This window comes from Sinocyclocheilus rhinocerous, unplaced genomic scaffold (genome assembly GCF_001515625.1).
Source record: "Sinocyclocheilus rhinocerous isolate Xijiao unplaced genomic scaffold, SAMN03320098_v1.1 scaffold430, whole genome shotgun sequence".
NCBI classification, from domain to species: Eukaryota; Metazoa; Chordata; class Actinopteri; order Cypriniformes; family Cyprinidae; genus Sinocyclocheilus; species Sinocyclocheilus rhinocerous.
Window position 1 is genome coordinate 54484 of NW_015668442.1, and position 18865 is coordinate 73348.

At 35.6% G+C, this 18865-nt stretch overlaps 1 protein-coding gene across 1 annotated transcript; it reads right to left on the reverse strand.

Moving 5' to 3' along the window:
- Positions 1 to 878: 878 nt before the first annotated feature.
- Positions 879 to 18574, reverse strand: LOC107734011 (uncharacterized PE-PGRS family protein PE_PGRS54-like). The gene is made up of 38 exons (XM_016545867.1): positions 18463 to 18574; positions 15774 to 15879; positions 15471 to 15506; positions 14735 to 14802; positions 14566 to 14634; positions 14122 to 14154; positions 12719 to 12760; positions 12360 to 12401; positions 12155 to 12193; positions 11928 to 11969; positions 11111 to 11161; positions 10973 to 11023; positions 10634 to 10687; positions 10480 to 10518; positions 10213 to 10359; positions 8646 to 8693; positions 8502 to 8540; positions 8382 to 8405; positions 8237 to 8284; positions 8085 to 8129; positions 7910 to 7954; positions 7403 to 7447; positions 7132 to 7317; positions 6957 to 7016; positions 6106 to 6150; positions 5895 to 5939; positions 5786 to 5815; positions 5621 to 5668; positions 4764 to 4817; positions 4155 to 4199; positions 4000 to 4050; positions 3877 to 3921; positions 3755 to 3787; positions 3543 to 3587; positions 3209 to 3262; positions 2592 to 2627; positions 2254 to 2298; positions 879 to 967 (listed from the first exon to the last, which is right to left on the reverse strand). The coding sequence occupies exons 1-38, from the start codon at positions 18572 to 18574 to the stop codon at positions 933 to 935; spliced, it is 2082 nt and encodes a 693-aa protein (XP_016401353.1). The 3' UTR covers positions 879 to 932.
- Positions 18575 to 18865: the final 291 nt, after the last annotated feature.

Below are 18865 nucleotides of genomic sequence, written 5' to 3' on the forward strand. Positions count from 1 at the left end.
TGTCTCTGCAGTAGAAACCCAATTTCTTTTTTCCCCTTTCTTTGTATTGTTATTTTTTTATAATAGATGCTACACGACTAAAAAATGTCTGTTGCGAAGAAAGATAGGAAAACGTCAACACCCATAATGCATTTGGCTCGATCAGGCTATCAGTGAACGGGGATACAAAAACGCGGAAGTGTTATCTGTAGTTTTCACAAAAGCCCGCTGGATGACGCGTTTACGTCACCTTGCGGATTTTTTCTGACAAATAAACGGGGATGTTTTGGTGCAGGTAACATTGAAAAAATAATGCCCATTGTTTATTTACGTATACTGCCGACATTGTAACAATACAAAGTTGTCTGAAAATCGGTGAACTTACCCTTTAACCTAGTTAGGGTTGACAGTCAACCATTTTCCAAATAACATTACCTGTTTTTGAACCGATTCCTCCGAACAGGTAAAATGACAAATATTTGAATTTGATGTTCAAAATAGATGTTCAATTTAATGTAAAGATTATCATCAAATGACATACATTCAGCAATATACAATCTGTGACATTGGTAAAGAATATTGCTTTAACTTCTAGGCAAGAAAATACAGTAGCGACATTTATGGGGGAAACAACCGTTAAATTTACACAGCAAATACGTTTTAAATACTGATTTTTCTCTTTCATTTGACTCCTTTGGTTTTTTTTTCTTTCGTTGTACCAATGAATAAAATAGCCTACTTACAGGGCACTTTTATAAACAGGCGCAATAAAAAGTTAAGTTACAGTAACGTTATCCTCTGAATGTTTAAATAGTCAAAAATAAAACAAACGGACACACACACAAAGGAGAGCTAAAGTCTAGCGGGCGGGTTCAGGGTTCCTCTGCCAGGCGTTCTGGTCTGTGCACTGAAATCTGTAGCACAGAAACCTCACTCGCGGCTTCATGTGGAAATCAGCAGGTATCTTCCAGTTCCACATTTTCTGCACCTTTCAAAAAGCGCACAGATCAGTTCATTGAGGCCAAACTAGCTGGACAGACGTTTACAAGCAGAAAATTGGGTTTCTTAATGATAGCTTTTCATTAAAGCTTTTCAGTGTCCAAATTCATCGAGCATCTTTAGTGAAACACGAGGAGAACGGACTGAAATTATTTCATAGGCTATAACGTGCTTTCTGTTCCATGTACACTACTGTTTAAACATTTGGGGTCCGTAAGATTAAAAATAGCCCATAGTAAAACATTTTAAAAATGTAAATGTTTTTTTAATATATATTTTTTTGAATTCAGTACTCCAGTCTTCAGTGTCACGTGCTATTTCAGAAATCATTCTAATATGCTGATTTGCTGCTCAAGAAACATTTCTTCTTATTAGGCTATTGTTTAAAGGGGTCATATGATGCTTTTTTAAAGATCATTATTTTGTGTATTTGGTGTAACAGAATATGTTGACATGCTTTAAGTTACTGAAACCACGGCTTCTTTCTTTGCGTGCACATTTGGGCGCCATTATGCTAATATTTCCACATAGTGAGGTAGATATGTGGGGGCGTGTTAGAACGAGCCGTTTTAGGGGGCGTGGCAGAGTCTTAACTTTGATAAAGAATATCTCTTTGGTTTTGAGACTTTAGTCTTTGCAACTTCAGGGATCTTATCTATGCACAATCAGCTTGTAACACTCCAAAGAGAAAGGAAAATTTGAAATCGCACCATATGACCCCTTTAAAAGAGTTGTGCTGCTTAATATTTTTGTGGAAACCTTCATTTTTTCATGATTCTTTGATGAATAGAAAGTTCAAAGGAACAGCATTTACTTGAAATCGAGATCTTTTGTAGCATTATAGCTAAATGTCTTTTCTGTCACTTTTGATCAATTTAATGCATCCTTGCTAATTAAAAGCATTCATTTCTTAAAAAGATGTACTGACCCCCAAAGTTTTGAACTGTAGTCTATCTTAAAGGTTTCACAGACTAAAATGCTTGTTTGCGCTCTCAACTGAAAATATCTTGCTCTGACATCTGAATATGTCAGTGCCATTGTTCTGTCTCAATATGCACACCTGTAACATTTTTCTAAGGCATTTTTATAAAAGCTGTTTAAATATCTTAACTAAGGCCTAGTCCTGGCTTAAGTTAAGCCCCGTCTGTGAAACCGGGCCATAATGTGTTGACATTTAAGTATTAAGTATTTTTCCAATATTAATTAGATTGTTTGGGCCGTTTGTTTTGAATATATGAATTTTATAGATATTTTTATATAGAATTTCAGACCCACCTTCAGGACCCTGACCAGATGTGTGGTACTGTTCACCTGCTGATACTGGACAGAACAAGCAAAACAGAGAAAAGAGAAGAGCTGTTGAGCATCTGTTTATCAGCACAGGAGACACTCTATCATTTTTGCATCTCAATCAGACATAAACATGACTCTGTTCACAAGGTATTCACTATTTCATTTCTATTCTAGAATTTTTCTTCATTCAGTTTTATGAACGATGTGTTTCCTTGACAGGTTTGACATGGCTTTGAGGTGAAAGCAAGATACAGATCATCAGAATGAATCATAAATCATGTGACTGAAGTGAAGGAGGTCTGAACTCCCATGAAGCTTACCAGCTGGCTGTGTCTGTTCCGTAGCACCAGGTTGGCCTGTTAGAGGAGAACAAACCAGAGGTTTACATCAAAACAACTGATTTGATGAATTTACCCTGTTTACTTGAATATGTACAGGTTAGCAGGTAAAGCAGGTTTAGAGATGTAGTGTGTATCAAAAATGACATTTTGACACGATTTAAGATACATGGATATTAAGAGACATTAAAAAAATAAGAATTTGACCAGTAGTGTATGTATATAAAACCTTACTTGGACTCCTGAGAGTCCCTTGAGGTTCAGTTGTAGCTTAAAAATAAAAATGAAAAAAATCGCAAATATACTTTTTCCTTATAGTGTGTTTGTACTGGTATTCACCACGTTATGGGGACCAAATGTCCCCACAACAATAGCAATACCAGTAAATTCTGACCTTGTGGGGACATTTCTTAGGCCCCCATGAGGAAACAAGCTTATAAATCATATAGAATGAAGTTCTTTGAAAATCTAAAAATGTAGCTTTGTGTGAGGAGTGCAGGGTAAGGGGATAGAAAATGAAGTTGGCACAGTATAAAAACCATTATGCCTATGGAATGTCCCCATAATGATAGGAATACCTGTGTGTGTGTGTCACCCACCTGTGCCCATGGCATCTGTCTGTGAGGAAACCCCTGTGAATGGATCCCCTGTGACTGGAGTTGAGTTTAAGAAAGGTTTGTTTCATTTTTAACTTTTAATAAACTTTTGACACAATTTCTGCATTGTAAGCAAACCCTTGCAAAAATTGACTTTGGTAATCATAGTTTCCACCATATATCATTGTTATTGTACTGTAAAATGGTAGAATTCCCTTCAAACGGGCTTTCAGTATCATCTGCAGAAACTACGTTTACCATGGTACATTTTTATAAGGGCAGCTTACCTGGATGGTTAGTCCACCTGATGAGGCAGATGTTTTCAAACGTAATTTACCTGGTAAGTCTGTCTGAACCATGCTACTATGTGTCTCTGAGGCATCTGAAAGTTTGACAAGAACATTTGAAATGCCAACATAAAAAATCATACAGTTTGTTACTTCAGCTGATTATTACATATATATATATTTATATCCATATTTTCTGAACCTTTATATTATCTGTGCCTTGGTCATTCTGATTTATTCATATAATCTAAAGGTCACTCACCTGTAAATCCAGTCCCAGTCGCACGCTCAGAATCTGCTTTTTAGAAACACACACTACACATGAAACCCTCGCATGAGTGATTGACTGACATGTGTCTGGATGTGCTGAGGAAACGTGGTTACCTGTGTAATTTGGCACGCCATCTGTCACAGCTAAGTGTCCCTGCCCTGAATAACAGGAAAGAGCATGTCATAAATATTTCATATTTACTTGAATTATTTCTTTGCATAATGTGTTGTACTCACCTGTCATGTCTGTTTGAGTCTGTCCGTCAGTCACTAGATCACCTGCCGCACCTGATCACAGTGTCAGCTCCATTATTACAGGTACGTGCACAAAGACCAGTGCTGCTTTTACATTCACTCATGGTGTATGTTTGGTAACATTTTAAAGAGAATACCTGCCATATCTGTCTGCATGCTTGCACCGGTGACACCGTCAAATCCTTTGAGAAGCCAAGGCGAGTTTATTTTTTGTAGCACATTTCAAACACAATGGTAATTTAAAGTGCTTTACATACAAATAATTTGAAAATAATTATAATATTAAAAATTTATCTTTAAAAAAACAAAGAAGCAAAGAGAGATGCATTTTAAAAATAAATAAGTTAATTATTTTATTATAATTATTATTTAACTTATTAAACTGATCTATAAGGATTATTATGGAAGTCTGTAATTAATATAATTCTGGCTTTTTTCTCACAATTCATAATTTAGACTTTTTTTCAGAAATGTGAAATATAAAGTCAGAATTACGAGATATAAACTCGCAATTGCAAGAATGACAAAATTAATATTTTATTTTGTGGTGAAAAAAAAACAGAATTGTGATATGTAAATTTGGAATCGCGAGAAAAATTCAGAATTCTGATTCCTGAATTCTCAGAATTCTTCAGAATTGCAAGAAAGTCCAAATTGTGTGATTAAAAAATCAGAATTAACAGTCTTTTTTATTCATTTTTTTTTAAATCTGTGGTGGAAACAGGCTTCTATATGTGGTTGCTTACCAGTCGTGTCAGCGTAAGGACTGAGAGTGTGGTCACTTTGATCAAGCGCACCAACTGAAAATAACAGCAACAAGAAAAATAGTTTCTAAAGGGGCTAAGTAGATTCATATTTGATTAATATATGTGTAAAGATGATTGGTGATGACTTATTAGCGCTGTTCCAAAATCTAGTGGGATACCTAGTTGTCTAAATAGACAGGTGCCTTCTATATGTAAAATAGTATTTGGAAGACCTAACTCATAAGTTTGAAGTTAGCATGCTGGTAGGTGAATGACAAGTCTAATGTGCATAAAAACAGCACAAGCTTTAACTCTTTAAGAACTACTCTCAGTATTCACTGAAATAAAGGCAGGCCTATATTTCAAGTAATTTTGGATGGGTTTATTCACTGAGTTCCCCTCAAATCATTCTGGGGTTGTTTTCCCCAATACCTTCGATATTTGGGTAAAACAAAGAACTTTATAAATGCATAAAGTAATGCTGCCTACCTCACTGTGTGAGCAAACCAATGATGTCTAGGTAGGCAACATTTCATTTAAGGCAAGACATTACAAGTGAATAGGTTGACATTTTAACTAATGTTTAAATAACTAGGTTTCCCCACTTTTTTAAAATGGGCACTACTACTAGCAAATAGATGTGATGTGAACTAAAAATCCACAAAACTCTGATATTTGATTTCATGGCTTTAAACCTGCCATGAGAAATATTTTCCGTATTGAGCACAAGCATTTGGTAAACCCACACAACCCCACCACTCTAGACAGACTAGCCAAGAGAAGACGCATAAAAATTGAATTATGGCTAACAAATCAATTGACTTTCAGTGATTTCATAGAACCAGGTAATATAGTACCAGCTGTGTGATGCATCTCTGTTGCAGCGTCCTGATGGCCTGTTCCGCCTGTTTGGAAAGACATTTGGGAATATTCACATCGATTCCAGGATATTAGTCTGTCAATAATATGACGTTGTGATTGTGTGTTGATTAGTTGTGTTTGTTTTATTGCTAGATACATACTGATGTCGAGATGAACGCCTGGAGGGTCACCTGTGAACGAATCCAGACACACACTGCAGTTCTCTCTCGTTTATAGGTTTCATATGTTTTTATAGACATTTCAACATACCTTTCTGTATGTCTACCACAGGTTTGTGCCGACCGTTTCCATTTCCTGTAATGCAGTTATGAATTATGTGTCAAAATAATACTGTATGATGAAATCCCTGCCGGTGGTCAACCACCTAAAACAGCTTGGACCATGGAAAAGTAGCCAACAACTACTTTAATCGGGATTTTCCAGCAAGGAAAGGTGAGGTTACATGTTGACTGTAACTTACCATTTGTATCAGGTAAATCGGCACCATTATTATCTGCCCCACCATCTGAGGAGAACAACAAAACTGTTAAATATAATATTGTATCTCATATATATTTTGTTTTGGGTTTTTTGTAATTGAAAATAGGGCTAATACTTTACCATAAAGATCCATTTATTAACATTGGTTAACTACATTAGTTAACAATAAATAAGAATAATAAATGCCATATAAGTATTGTTCACTATTAGTTAGAAAAAGCTGTAGAAATATTGTACATCGTTAATTTCAACATTTACTAATACATTTAACAATTGCATTTTTATTACCTTTTTATTAACATTTACAAAGATTAATAGATGCTGCAAGTATGTAAGTAAATATACTGCTAATTGTAAGTTTGTTGTTAGTTAGCTATTGCATGAACTAATGTTAAAGGAATAGTTCACCAAAAAAAATGAACATTTGCTGAAAAAATTTACTCTTAGCCCAAGATGTAAATGAGTTTGTTTCTTCATCAAAACAGAATTTGAGAAATTTAGCATTATGAATGGGTGCCGTCAAAATGAGAGTCCATGCAGCTTTTCGCTTAAGTTGTAAACTGATGGACTGGAGTCATGTGGATTACTTGTGGATAATTGTGATTTTTTTTTATCATCTGTTTGGACTGACGGCACCCATTCACTGCAGAGGATCCATTGGTGAGCAAGTGATGTAATGCTACATTTCTCAATATCTGTTAAAGAAAAAACCTTATATACATCTTGGATGGCTCGAGGGTGAGAAAATCTACAGAATTTTTCTTTTTGGGTGAACTATTCCTTTAACAAATGAGACCTTGTTGCAAAGTTTTACTAAAATAGTTGTCCTACCTGAATAATCTAAGAAGGAATGACCCGGATGTGACATTGTGTCAAAGGCTACTGAGGAATCTGTAAAAATCAGATTAAACTTCAATTAAGATTTGACACACTTTCAGCATTTTATGTCACTTTCCACCAGACCATGCAGGATTTTTGGTGAGAATGTTGTTTAACATCAGTTTACCTGTTGTATCAGCTGGTGATTTTGATTGGGCTCCATTATCAGCCGTGCCTGGAGATATTATGAAAGATATTACAGCGTCAGTTACTAGGCATGTGGGTGGAACGTCTGGAGGAGTGTCTAAGAGGTCTAAAAGCGTACCTAGCCCGTCTGTTTGGGTGTCTGGACCAAAGCTCTCTCCTGTTCCACCTGTAGAGGGAGACATTCTGGTCCATACTGAGAATCGACATTCAGTATTCCTTCCACTAATTAATGAGAACAAAGAAATGCTCACCCATTAAGCCAATAAGGAAGTCATGGCTTGACTGATCTAATATGCCTGCAATGAAAATTTGTAATGAAATGTTTGAGGTCCTAGTATGGTCTGATGCTCACATTATTATTTAGTGAATATGTATAGAGTTTTTGATGTTAAATGTATACACTTTTGTTTAAAAGTTGGGGTCAGTCAATTTTTTAAATGTTTTTAAAAGACGTCTGATCAAAAATACAGTAAAAACAGTAATATTGTCAAATTTTTAGTTTTAATTTGAATACTTTTAAAATGTTATTTATTCCTGTGATACAAAGTTCAGTGTTTGGTCAAATTTAAACAACAAGGCATTGTTGTTAAAAAAAAGTTTCAGTTTAAAAAAATAAATAAATAAAAAATCTTACTGACCCCAAGGTTTTGAACAGTAGTGTAGAAGCTTCTGATCAGTGTTTTGGTTTTGGGTTTAACTCAATAACTCAAAATGTGTTTTTTGCTTTTGTAGGGCAGAAGAGTTGAACTGATGTTTACCTGTAATTTCCAGGTGAGGGCTTGTGCCAAATGAATCAAAACCACCTGCATACGTACATATGACAAACACATGAAGAGAAGTTCATTTTTTTAAATTGAAAACAGTGTAAGTATACTTTTTATCTCAGAAATGAATGGTTTTTCCATGGTAGGATTTGAAATCATGCTTTTATACCTGTTCCTTGTATCTGAGATGTGCCTGCCATGAAATGATCCAAGCCTGCAACAAAAACAGCAAATTAACATCAGAGACCGTTAGTCAGTTTTTATCTTTTGTGTCATATGAAATGTCAGTCGGTTAAAACCATATATTCATTGTTTCCTCACCTGTAAATCCTGTTTCTCCTCCATTCAGAAGCTGTTTGTGTCCATTGCCTATGAGAGGAACCCGATTAAAATGACTACATCACTCATTCTGATTAATATGATGCACACTACTATTTGATGTGCATTAACACGCAATAACACTCACCGTTAGATTCTATCTCAGGGATTTCTGAATGTACAAGATAAAAATGACATAATTATGATATAAATGATCATTTAATAGAAAACATTTTGTAAACTGTGTGTAAACTTTAATGTTCATCACCTGGAGACTCTATTTGAGATCCATCATGAGCGGTTTCCCCTGATGCAAGAAGACAAGATGTGTTCTTGATAATTGTGTAAAGCATTTAAAAAGTAAGAAATGACCTCCATGAGATACAATAGCAAGAACCTGTTATACACATACCATTTTCATACTGTGAGCCATCTGTATGTGGAGCGAATCCCTCTGACCCTGAACACACATGCAAAGAGCATTATGATTGTATAACTTTTGCATAGATCTTTTACTTGAAGCCTTATATGTAATAAATATAAAATTATATTTAAAGGAATAGTTCACCCGAAATTGAAAAGTTGCTGAAAATTTAGTCACCCTCAGGCCATCCAAGAGGAGTAGATAAGTTAGTTTCTTCATTGAAACAGATTTTGAGAAATATAGCATTACATCACTTGCTCACCAATGGATCCTCTGCAGTGAATGGGTGCCGTCAGAATGAGAATCCAAACAGATGATAAAAACATCGCAATAACTTACAAGTAATCCACACAACTCCAGTTCATCAATTAATGTCTTGTATAGTGAAAAGCTGCATGTTTGTAAGAAACAAATCTATCATTAAAATGTTTTTAACTTCAAACCACACTACACACAGCTAAAGCATGAGTCCTCTATCCATAATGAAAGTGACGTGACCCATACTTGGAATTAGTGCTCTGCATTTAACCCATCCAAAGTGCACACACACCGTGAACACACACCCGGAGCAGTGGGCAGCCATTTATGTTGCGGCGCCCGGGGAGCAGTTGGGGGTTGCTCAAGGGCACCTCAGTCGTGGTATTGAAGGTGGGAGAGAGCGCTGTACATTCACTCCCCCCACCTACAATCCCTGCCGGTACGAGACTCAAACCCGCAACCTTTGGGTTACGAGTCCGACTCAGTGAATGGGTGCCGTCAGAATGAGAATCCAAACAGATGATAAAAACATCGCAATAACTTACAAGTAATCCACACAACTCCAGTTCATCAATTAATGTCTTGTATAGTGAAAAGCTGCATGTTTGTAAGAAACAAATCTATCATTAAAATGTTTTTAACTTCAAACCACACTACACACAGCTAAAGCATGAGTCCTCTATCCATAATGAAAGTGACGTGACCCATACTTGGAATTAGTGCTCTGCATTTAACCCATCCAAAGTGCACACACACCAACCTTTGGGTTACGAGTCCGACTCTCTAACCATTAGGCCACGACTTCCAATATTGCTTCCTCCAGTGAAAGCGTCATAATCAGGAGAGAAATATGCACAGATCAAGCACCGTTTACAAGGGAAAACAGTCCAAAACTGTCCTAAATAAATATTTTGGTGGATTTTGATGTGAGAGGACAACAGGGGATGGACTTTTTAACTGGAGGAAGCATTATGAATTTTGGTATCTAGGCCAGAAACAACGGTTTGAAGTTAAAAACTGGTTAACGATGGATTTGTTGCTTACGAACATGCAGCTCTACAAGAAGTGAATTGATGGGCTGGAGTCGTGTGAATTATTGTGATGTTTTTATCAGCTGTTTGGACTCTCATTCTGACGGCACCCATTCACCGCAAGTGATGCAAAATTTCTCCAGATCTGTTTTAGTGAAGAAGCTCATCTTTAATGCACATCTACAACTTGGATGGCCTGAGGGTCAGTACATTTTCAGCAAATTTTCAGTTTTGGGTGAACTATTCCATCTTTTTGATTGAAATACCTGCAGGCTGTGATTGGACCTCAGAGGAAACTACACCCACACCGTCTGACATCTGTCCTGCTGAAGGTCGGCCAAACGTGTGGCTGGATATCACTGTGGACCCATGACCTGCTGCTGTGTGGCCTGATGACCCTTGACCTGATGACACTGTGAGATTGACAAAGATATCTCATTGTGAAGTGAATGCTATATTTTGATTGTATGTGCATAATATAAACACACATTATAAGGCACGGCTGCCTTAAGATAAAAAGAACAACCTCTTACCAACAGAAATGGACACTGAATGGACGCCCCCGTCTGTGCCTGAAACAAATTAAACATATTGGGTTTCTCTAGCGATGTTTTATTTTTTTCTTCTAAAATTTCAAATATTTGAGATCATATTTTGAACAATAATTTTGTTTCTAAATGTCATTACCAGGGACTTTAGATCCTGAACCTCCATTAGCACCTGCTCCTCCAGCTCCTACACCTGAGAACAATTCCCTTTATCACTCTTCATGTTATGCACTACTGTTTAACAATTAATTAATTAATTTATTTTTATTTAAATTTTTTTAAAGAAATTAATACTTTTACTCCGACCCCAAACTTTTGTTATTGTTAAATTGTTATATATTATATAAAAAAAATTTAATAGTAGTATTAAACCTTTTAGTATTTTTAGTGTATATAGCTAGTATTTATGCCATGCCATATAAATGTGTAACTTGCTTTTTCTTTTCTTTTTTTTAGGCCAGAATCAGTGATCAGGTACCTGGAGGAACTATCTCTGATTTGGACCCATCTTGTCCACCATAACTTGCATCTGTAAGTGAAATAAATACAGTGATTAGGCAGTCGACTTGTTAGGGCAAAAAGAAAAGCATATACAGCAGCTGAACAGGTGCAGTACCATGAGAACTAGAGCCAGATGGGCGAGAGTACCCGTCTCTTCCGTTACTTCCTGTAACCCACAAATAAATATTTCTGAGAGGACAGCAATAAAGGATAGCCGTCAATACTGAAAATGCTCCAGTAATCCAATGACATGCAGTTAGTGGTTTAATTAAACAACAAAACTAATAATTCACTACCCTGCATCACATTTTCAGAATGAAATCCAATGTTGTTGTTTTTTTTTTTTGGGGTGCTGATTCCAAAAATAGTGCCTATTTTGCTCTAGCATGTCATTTTCTCACAAAATACAATGTGCATTTTGTAGCATTTTTGCATTCTACAACCATTTGTAAGGTTAGGAAGTCTTCAATTATCCCTTAATCAGTGGAAAAACGGCCATAAAGACAATATTACTATCTTTCTCTGAGCCCAGTACAACTATTTGTTAAATTCTCAGCCAATAATTTCAAGGTTAGAATTAAGGCCAGCAACAGAAGAAAATGCAAGCATGATCTAGATCTGTGAATGTTTTCCTACATTCAAACAGCAACAGAAAATGACAGATTTTGTGAAAACATATTTGAACATTTTTATAATTCTTTGCAGATTGTAAGTTAAATTATACATTTTGAATTCTTGTTTTTGTGAAAACCTTTGACATTTGGCTGCTTTTGTTGTTTCATAAGTGCATTAAAGCAGATAAATACATAATTTTGTGAAAGTTTATGTGAAGTTTTTATTGATATTTTTGAACTCAGCATCGTCAAATTAGGTAATATTAGGCTTTTTTACAGCAGCAGGTTTTATAATATTCTGATTGAAATGCTGGTTACCGTTTGAAGCTCCATTTGAAGCTGTTGATGTACTGCCTGATGCTGTAATGACAAAAACACTAGTTTAGTTTCTGATATCTAGATTTGACCTCCTGATGTTCCGCTACGACCCTGTGCGTATATTGTAGCTCTGTAGTGCATTTCCTACATAAGGTCAGTCGGTGTTGCTTTTCTAAAGTGCGACTTGTGTGAAAGTTTTGCCCCTGATAGATCAGGTTCACACTTACAGACTTGGCCAGTTTGAGTGCCTCCATTAAGTTTCTGACCTGGGAAACAAGAGCAAAGGTTTTGTCAAAAGATGTATTGGACTTCAGAAAGGCCTGAAAAGTGGCCATTGAGCTTTCAACAAATTCACCTTTCACCAGAGGCCATGAGAGGCTAATGCACTCCGAACAGAACTTGTTTTTGCGTTATCGAGTAGACTTTCCTTACCGTTTGGGGATTCGCCTGCCACGGCGCTGCCAGGAGTTATACCTTGGAGAAAAACAGCCCTTCAGTCTAAACAAGGTCCTGAAACATCGGCCACACAAACATGCAATCTCCCTGCGCTACAGGCCTCTGTTTTGCACGGATCTGTGCACCCGATGTTTCGTCTTTCCACATTTATTAACAAATCGAGCAATGCCGTTCAGCCACCGTAGCTAAAATCCCCACATACCTGATCCCTAAACCAGATTAAGTACTGATTGACTTTGCTTACTGAGTAGGGTGCACCCAGTGAACTATTTTCCAGTGCTGAGAGGTTCAGTGTTCTCTGCCTCCAGCTCTAAAGAGGATTAGCTTCACCTTACCCAAGCCTCTGGGTGCTGCAGTGGCCTGCTGCGATCCGGCTCCTTTGGGAAAAGAGGGAGAGGAACAAGAAACATATTCTTAAGATTCCCAGAGATCATTTCTCACAGGTCAATCAATCTATTCCGGCCAGGTGGCTTCTGAAAGGACAGACACTCATTTTACATGTGCTTAAGGGGTTTTGCATCTTGTATAAAGCAGCTATATAGATTTTAAGTTGCTTTTATTGGCTTTTATGTGCATTTTAGATCGGATTTTAGTTTTTGCAATGTCGCTACCACATTAGAACTAAATGCTACAAGTTGAATACAAGAGTAACATCAGTCTTTAGTCTTTAACACTGTAATTTATCGAAAATTTGGGGTCAGTCAATTTAGTCTTTAACAGAAATTATGCATTAAATTGATCAAAACTGACAGTAAAGATTTCGGTAATGTTATGTAAGATTTCTGTTCCAAATAAATGCTGTGATTTTGATCTTTCTATTTATCAAAGAATCCTGAAAAAATTGATCAGTTTCTGCAAAAATATTGAGCAACACAACTGTTTTCAACATTGATAAAAATAAGAAATGTTTTCTTTGCATAATGATTTCTGAAGGGTCATGTGACTTCACAAGTATTTTATTTTGAAATATATTCAAATAGAAGACAATTATTTAAAATTGTAATATTTTTCACAATATTACTGTTTTTACTGTATTTCTGGTCAAATAAATGCAGTGTTGGTGAGCATAGTATACTGTTATATAAAAAAAAATAATACCGACCCCAAATTTTTTATATATATATATCTTAATTACCTTACAAAAAGTACTATGGTACTATGGTTGTATCAGATGGCAATACCATGGTATTTTAAAATATATTATGGTACTGAAATCCATGTACTCTTGTAGGAATGTTGCAAATACTGTAAATATAAAATATTATGATACATGAATTTCAGTATCATGGTATATATCGAAGTTCGATAAGATTACCATCACTGCACTAGGTTTTCACATCACAATATTTTTGTTAGGAATATCATGGTATTACCATGATACTCCAAAGTACTCAAAAGAATATGTTGTCCAAAAAAAAAAACATATAATAGCATGCTGCTTTGATATATATACTATGATACTGTATGGTTACCATACTTTAAAATCTTAATGATCAAGCTTAGAAAAACAAAGTATTATCATTGATCCCATGTCCAAAAATCACAGAATACAAGACAAAAATACCACAGTACTTTTTTGTAAGTGTAATTTCTGATTATGGCAGAACCCCAAATGTTTCGAATAGCTCAGCCTCATTAAAAAAGACTGACTTTTGAAGTAACTTATGACATATTATGTGATTATTAAAGATGACTGAGGTTTTGCACAATGGTGGTAAGTTGTGAACTTGTCACCCACCCTTCATATGCTGACCTTTGGAGTCATCATCATCTGTAAAGAAAAGGGAAAATCGATACAGTTTATAACAACCGCTCCTTTGTTTTACCCTTCTCCTCTTTCTGTCCCGAATCCCTCGCAGACTGTTATCAGAATAATATGAGTCCACAGAGTTTAGAATTCACTGATCTGTTTTAAGTTAAATGCTCTTTTATTTTCTCTTTGAGACTTTGTATTTACACTCTTTGATGTGTTTATGGGTTTATGAATCCGAACGGATTTTTTAAAGAAATTCATGCTTACTTTAAAACCGTTTATCATGAACATTATAGTATTAACTTCTCATTTTGTCCTTTTGCAGGATCACATCTAGTGTCAAACGACAATATGAGCTTCTTGATGTGGTACGATCGGCTCTCATCGGGATGTTGATGAAGTAACATCTAAAAGAACTTCATCCCCTACCCTCTTCCTCCTCAGACAGTTCTTCTTCACCCTCTTCAGCCTCAAAGTCATTTTCCTCAGGCTCCTTATCTGTCCGGAGAAATAATTGAGCAGTTTAATGAACATGGGCGCTGTATGTTAAACATAGGAGTGTGTCATTAAATAATCCCTTTGGGAAAAGAGCTCATACCTTCAACAGGAGCCGTTGATACGGTGGACGCCAGAAACACAACAGCCACTGAAGCAATTACAAGATTTCTGTGAAAGCAAAAGGATAAGAGTCCAGAATAAGCACATTCAACCCTGAAATTAGCTATTTCTCATGCAGATTCTCAAAAGCAGCTGAAAATGGGCATTAAAATCCAACAATTCTCTTGGGAAATGCATGCTTTTAATATTATTTGAACTTGCATACAACTTAATTCATCGATTTGGCTTTTTAAAAACACAAGTAATTGTTAAAAGTAATACTTAGCACCGAGTTTGCATGTTTTAATCATAAAGCATTCAGTTATCAGACATTATATCACATTTTATTATTAAACGAGATTCCCAGCATTAAATTATTAGAGTAACACAGACTTTTAAACCAGATATAAGTCATATGCATCAAATCCTACACAAAACATGCTTTTAGTCTATTAAAAAAATCATTCCTGCAGCTTAAACACAGTGCTAGGAACACCAAAGTTATGGGTTTGATTCCTAAGGAATGTAAGAATGAATGCATGTACTTTGAATTCAATGCAAGCTGCTTTAAATAAATGCATAAACATAAAAACTCCTCATTCAAGCACATTGATAAACCAATCCACTGCTCATTCTTGATATATATTGATAAATAATTGCTCATTTAGCTATCAGTTATTCCCCTGATGTCAATTTCAGAGATATCGGTTGTTATGAATCGATCATCATTGACTTACCGTGACAGCATCTTTAGCACAGGTCTATGTGGGAAACTGTGCAGCAGACATAAAGCAACCAGCAAACGGGCTTTTGACTTCCTTATGCTTGACTGGCCAGCAAAATACATTTTATACCCTTCCAGCCCCCCATCTTGGTAAGGGGCAGGACTTCTAACCCCAGCCCCTGCCATTCAAACTGCTCCCACCAATCAAACGACAGGTGAGTACTCACACATTTTTGATTCATAATTTATATTCAGATCAGATCTGCAGTGTCTTCCCGTATCAAAGTGCAGAAATGATGAGGAATATCTTCTGCACCAAAAATCGGGATGAAAAGCATCATAATTCATGGTATGTCCCATCATCTGTTTGGCCCAGCAGGCAGCGGTGGAATCTGTAAGGCAGCTCAACCAGTGGAGGGCACCTACACAACATCACACACAGACCAGAGCCACAGGAACTCATGCAGGAAGTTACAGGTGTTTTCTCATTTATTCACCCTTGGAAAACAAGATGACCTGGCTGGTTTTAGATCAGAGGCTTTCAGATGGTTCTTTCATGCTTATTTTGTGATGTAGCTCTTACAAAAAACTGCAATACTCTAAAGAATGAATAATGGTGCCGTTTATTTTTTAAGTATTTGCTTTTATTTAATAAATCATATTTTCAAAATGTATATATTTAAATTTCCAAAAACATTAATGATAAAAATTCATAAATTGTCTCCAAAATACTATAGTGCAGGTTGTACAGTGGGATTATTTATTTATTTTTTGGTCATTGTTGTTTGTTAATTTGAGTACATTTGATTGAATTTTAAATTAGGTTCAAGTCTGTCCAAAAACATGGATTTTGGAAACTGGATTTTTGTCCTAATTTAAGTAAATGCTGTGGCCAGAAACAAGGTAATATGAATATGATAAAAAATCATAAATTGTCTCCAAAATACTATAGTGCAGGTTGTACAGTGGGATTATTTATTTATTTTTTGGCCATTGTTGTTTGTTAATTTGAGTACATTTGATTGAATTTTAAATTAGGTTCAAGTCTGTCCAAAAACATGGATTTTGGAAATTGGATTTTTGTCCTAACTTAAGTAAATGCTGTGGCCAGAAACAAGGTAATATGAATAGCATAAGGTGGTTTGCTGGTCTTTGCTGGGTTAACCTGGTTTAGGTGGTCAACCATTTGATCCCCCAGCCTGACTAGCTGACAAGTGGCCAAAACCTCTAAAAAAAAAAAAAACCTTCAAACCAGACTGACCAGTTTTATGGCCAGCTAAGACCAGCAACCCACTTTAGGCTGGTTTTAATTTAATTTTATATTTTATGTATTTATTTATTTGCTTGCTGAAACAGTCTGTATAAATTTTGGGACATTTTATATCATACATTTCTTTATTTACATTTTTTAAATTGATTTATCTTTTTTTATTTATGCTAATGTATAGTGTAATACCCTTTTTACTTTTATCATTTATTATTTCTTTTATTCAGATTTATATTTTCACTTTTAAGTAAATGTTTTTAGATTTTTACAACTGATATTATAATATAAAAGGACCTCTTACACCTTAAAGTACAATATAACAAAAATATGTATACCTATATTAAATAATTAATTTTTTTAAAAAGTCTAGAAATTTGTAACTTTTTTATTTTAGCATTTATTTATGCATTTTTCCATAATATTGAGTAAATGAAGACCACAATTATTGCTAGGTCTTTTGAAGAAAGACAGTAACATTAAGAATTTCTTGTGATGTTTTAATGGATTAGCATGGTCCATTCAACTACTATGGTATCTGTATTTTGCATAAGCTAATAATTAATTTTTTAAAAAAGTCTAGAAATTTGTAACTTTTTTATTTTAGCATTTATTTATGCATTTTTCCATAATATTGAGTAAATGAAGACCACAAGTGTTGCTAGGTCTTTTGAAGAAAGACAGTAACATTAAGAATTTCTTGTGATGTTTTAATGGATTAGCATGGTCCATTCAACTACTATGGTATCTGTATTTTGCATAAGCTAATGCTCCTGTCCCATCACAGTAACTGAATATCTGGCAGCTCTCAGGAAGATCGCATTCCTGTAGCGTGTGCCAGTTCACATCAAGCCCGTTTTACAATGTAACGAACACCAGCAGGCCTCGAAATGCATTTCTGATAATGATAAACTCCTCCCGATGAGCTAAATGGACGTGTGTCGTAGCAAAGCTAATGAGCTCTTGAGCTAAACAAGCTTTCTTTGTTGTAATGTGAAATGTGAACTGTGTGTGTGTATTTTGATTGATCTGTACTATCATGTTACAATAATACTCTGTTTTCTTTGTTAAAACCTGAATCCAAAAAATGTAAAAGATGTTAGCTTACATTAATGTGTAACTACAGCTAGCTTTTGTTTTTGTTGTTTTCCTGCTACACTCTTAAAAATAAAGGTGCTTCACGATGCCATAGAAGAACCTTTTTGTCTAAATGGTTCCATAAAGAACCTTTAACATCTGAAGAACCTTTCTGTTTCACAAAAGGTTCTTTGTGGCGAAAGAAGGTTCTTCAGATTATAAAAAGGTAAGAAAGAGATGGTTCTTTAAAGAACCTTTGACTGAATGGTTCTTTGTGGAACCAAAAATGGTTCTTCTATGGCATCGCTTGAAGAACCTTTTGAAGCACCTTTATTTTTAAGAGTGTAGAAATATTAGGCTCATTTGCTATTGGAAGAATCAGTGATTCACAAAAATGCTTTGCATGTACTTGAGTACTAGACTACTATTGCTAGTAGAAATGTTCACCTGCTGGTACAGTGTCCATCACAGGAGCAGTGTGGAATGACAAGACATACTGAAAAGCTGTATTATTACACATCAGCTGCTCTTGTTGGCAGATGTGGCCAGATTTCTGCTGGCCAGTTTTAATGTCCTGTGGCTTCCCTCATTCCTGCAGGCCTGCCTGATCTCAAACAAAAGCTCTCTGTTAGGTGCTTGAAACCATAGCGCTCTTGGAGCCAACCTTGGGTGACGAGATTAGAAGTGCCAGTCCAGGATCTGTTCAGCTCGGCCGGTGGGGTCAGGCAGTACAGCGGGTGCATGGCTGCCGTACATGGAGACTGTGCTCGGACCATATGGAAAAGGACGGACCACCACAGTTGTATCCTATGGCAAAAATATATTTTTCCACACTTACAATATATTTTGGTAAATAAAAATAACAATGTATTCCAGAGGCAAGAAAATTATTGTCAGTGTTATGCATGTCATTTGTTGTGTGTGTGGGAAAAAAATGTGTAATAGTTGTGGCAATGTATTGTTAAAATAGTGGTTAAAAATAATTTTTGTTATTTTATTATTTTTGAATTATTATTTTATATTATAATTAATAATGTATAAAATTATATATATAAACTTGGTATAAA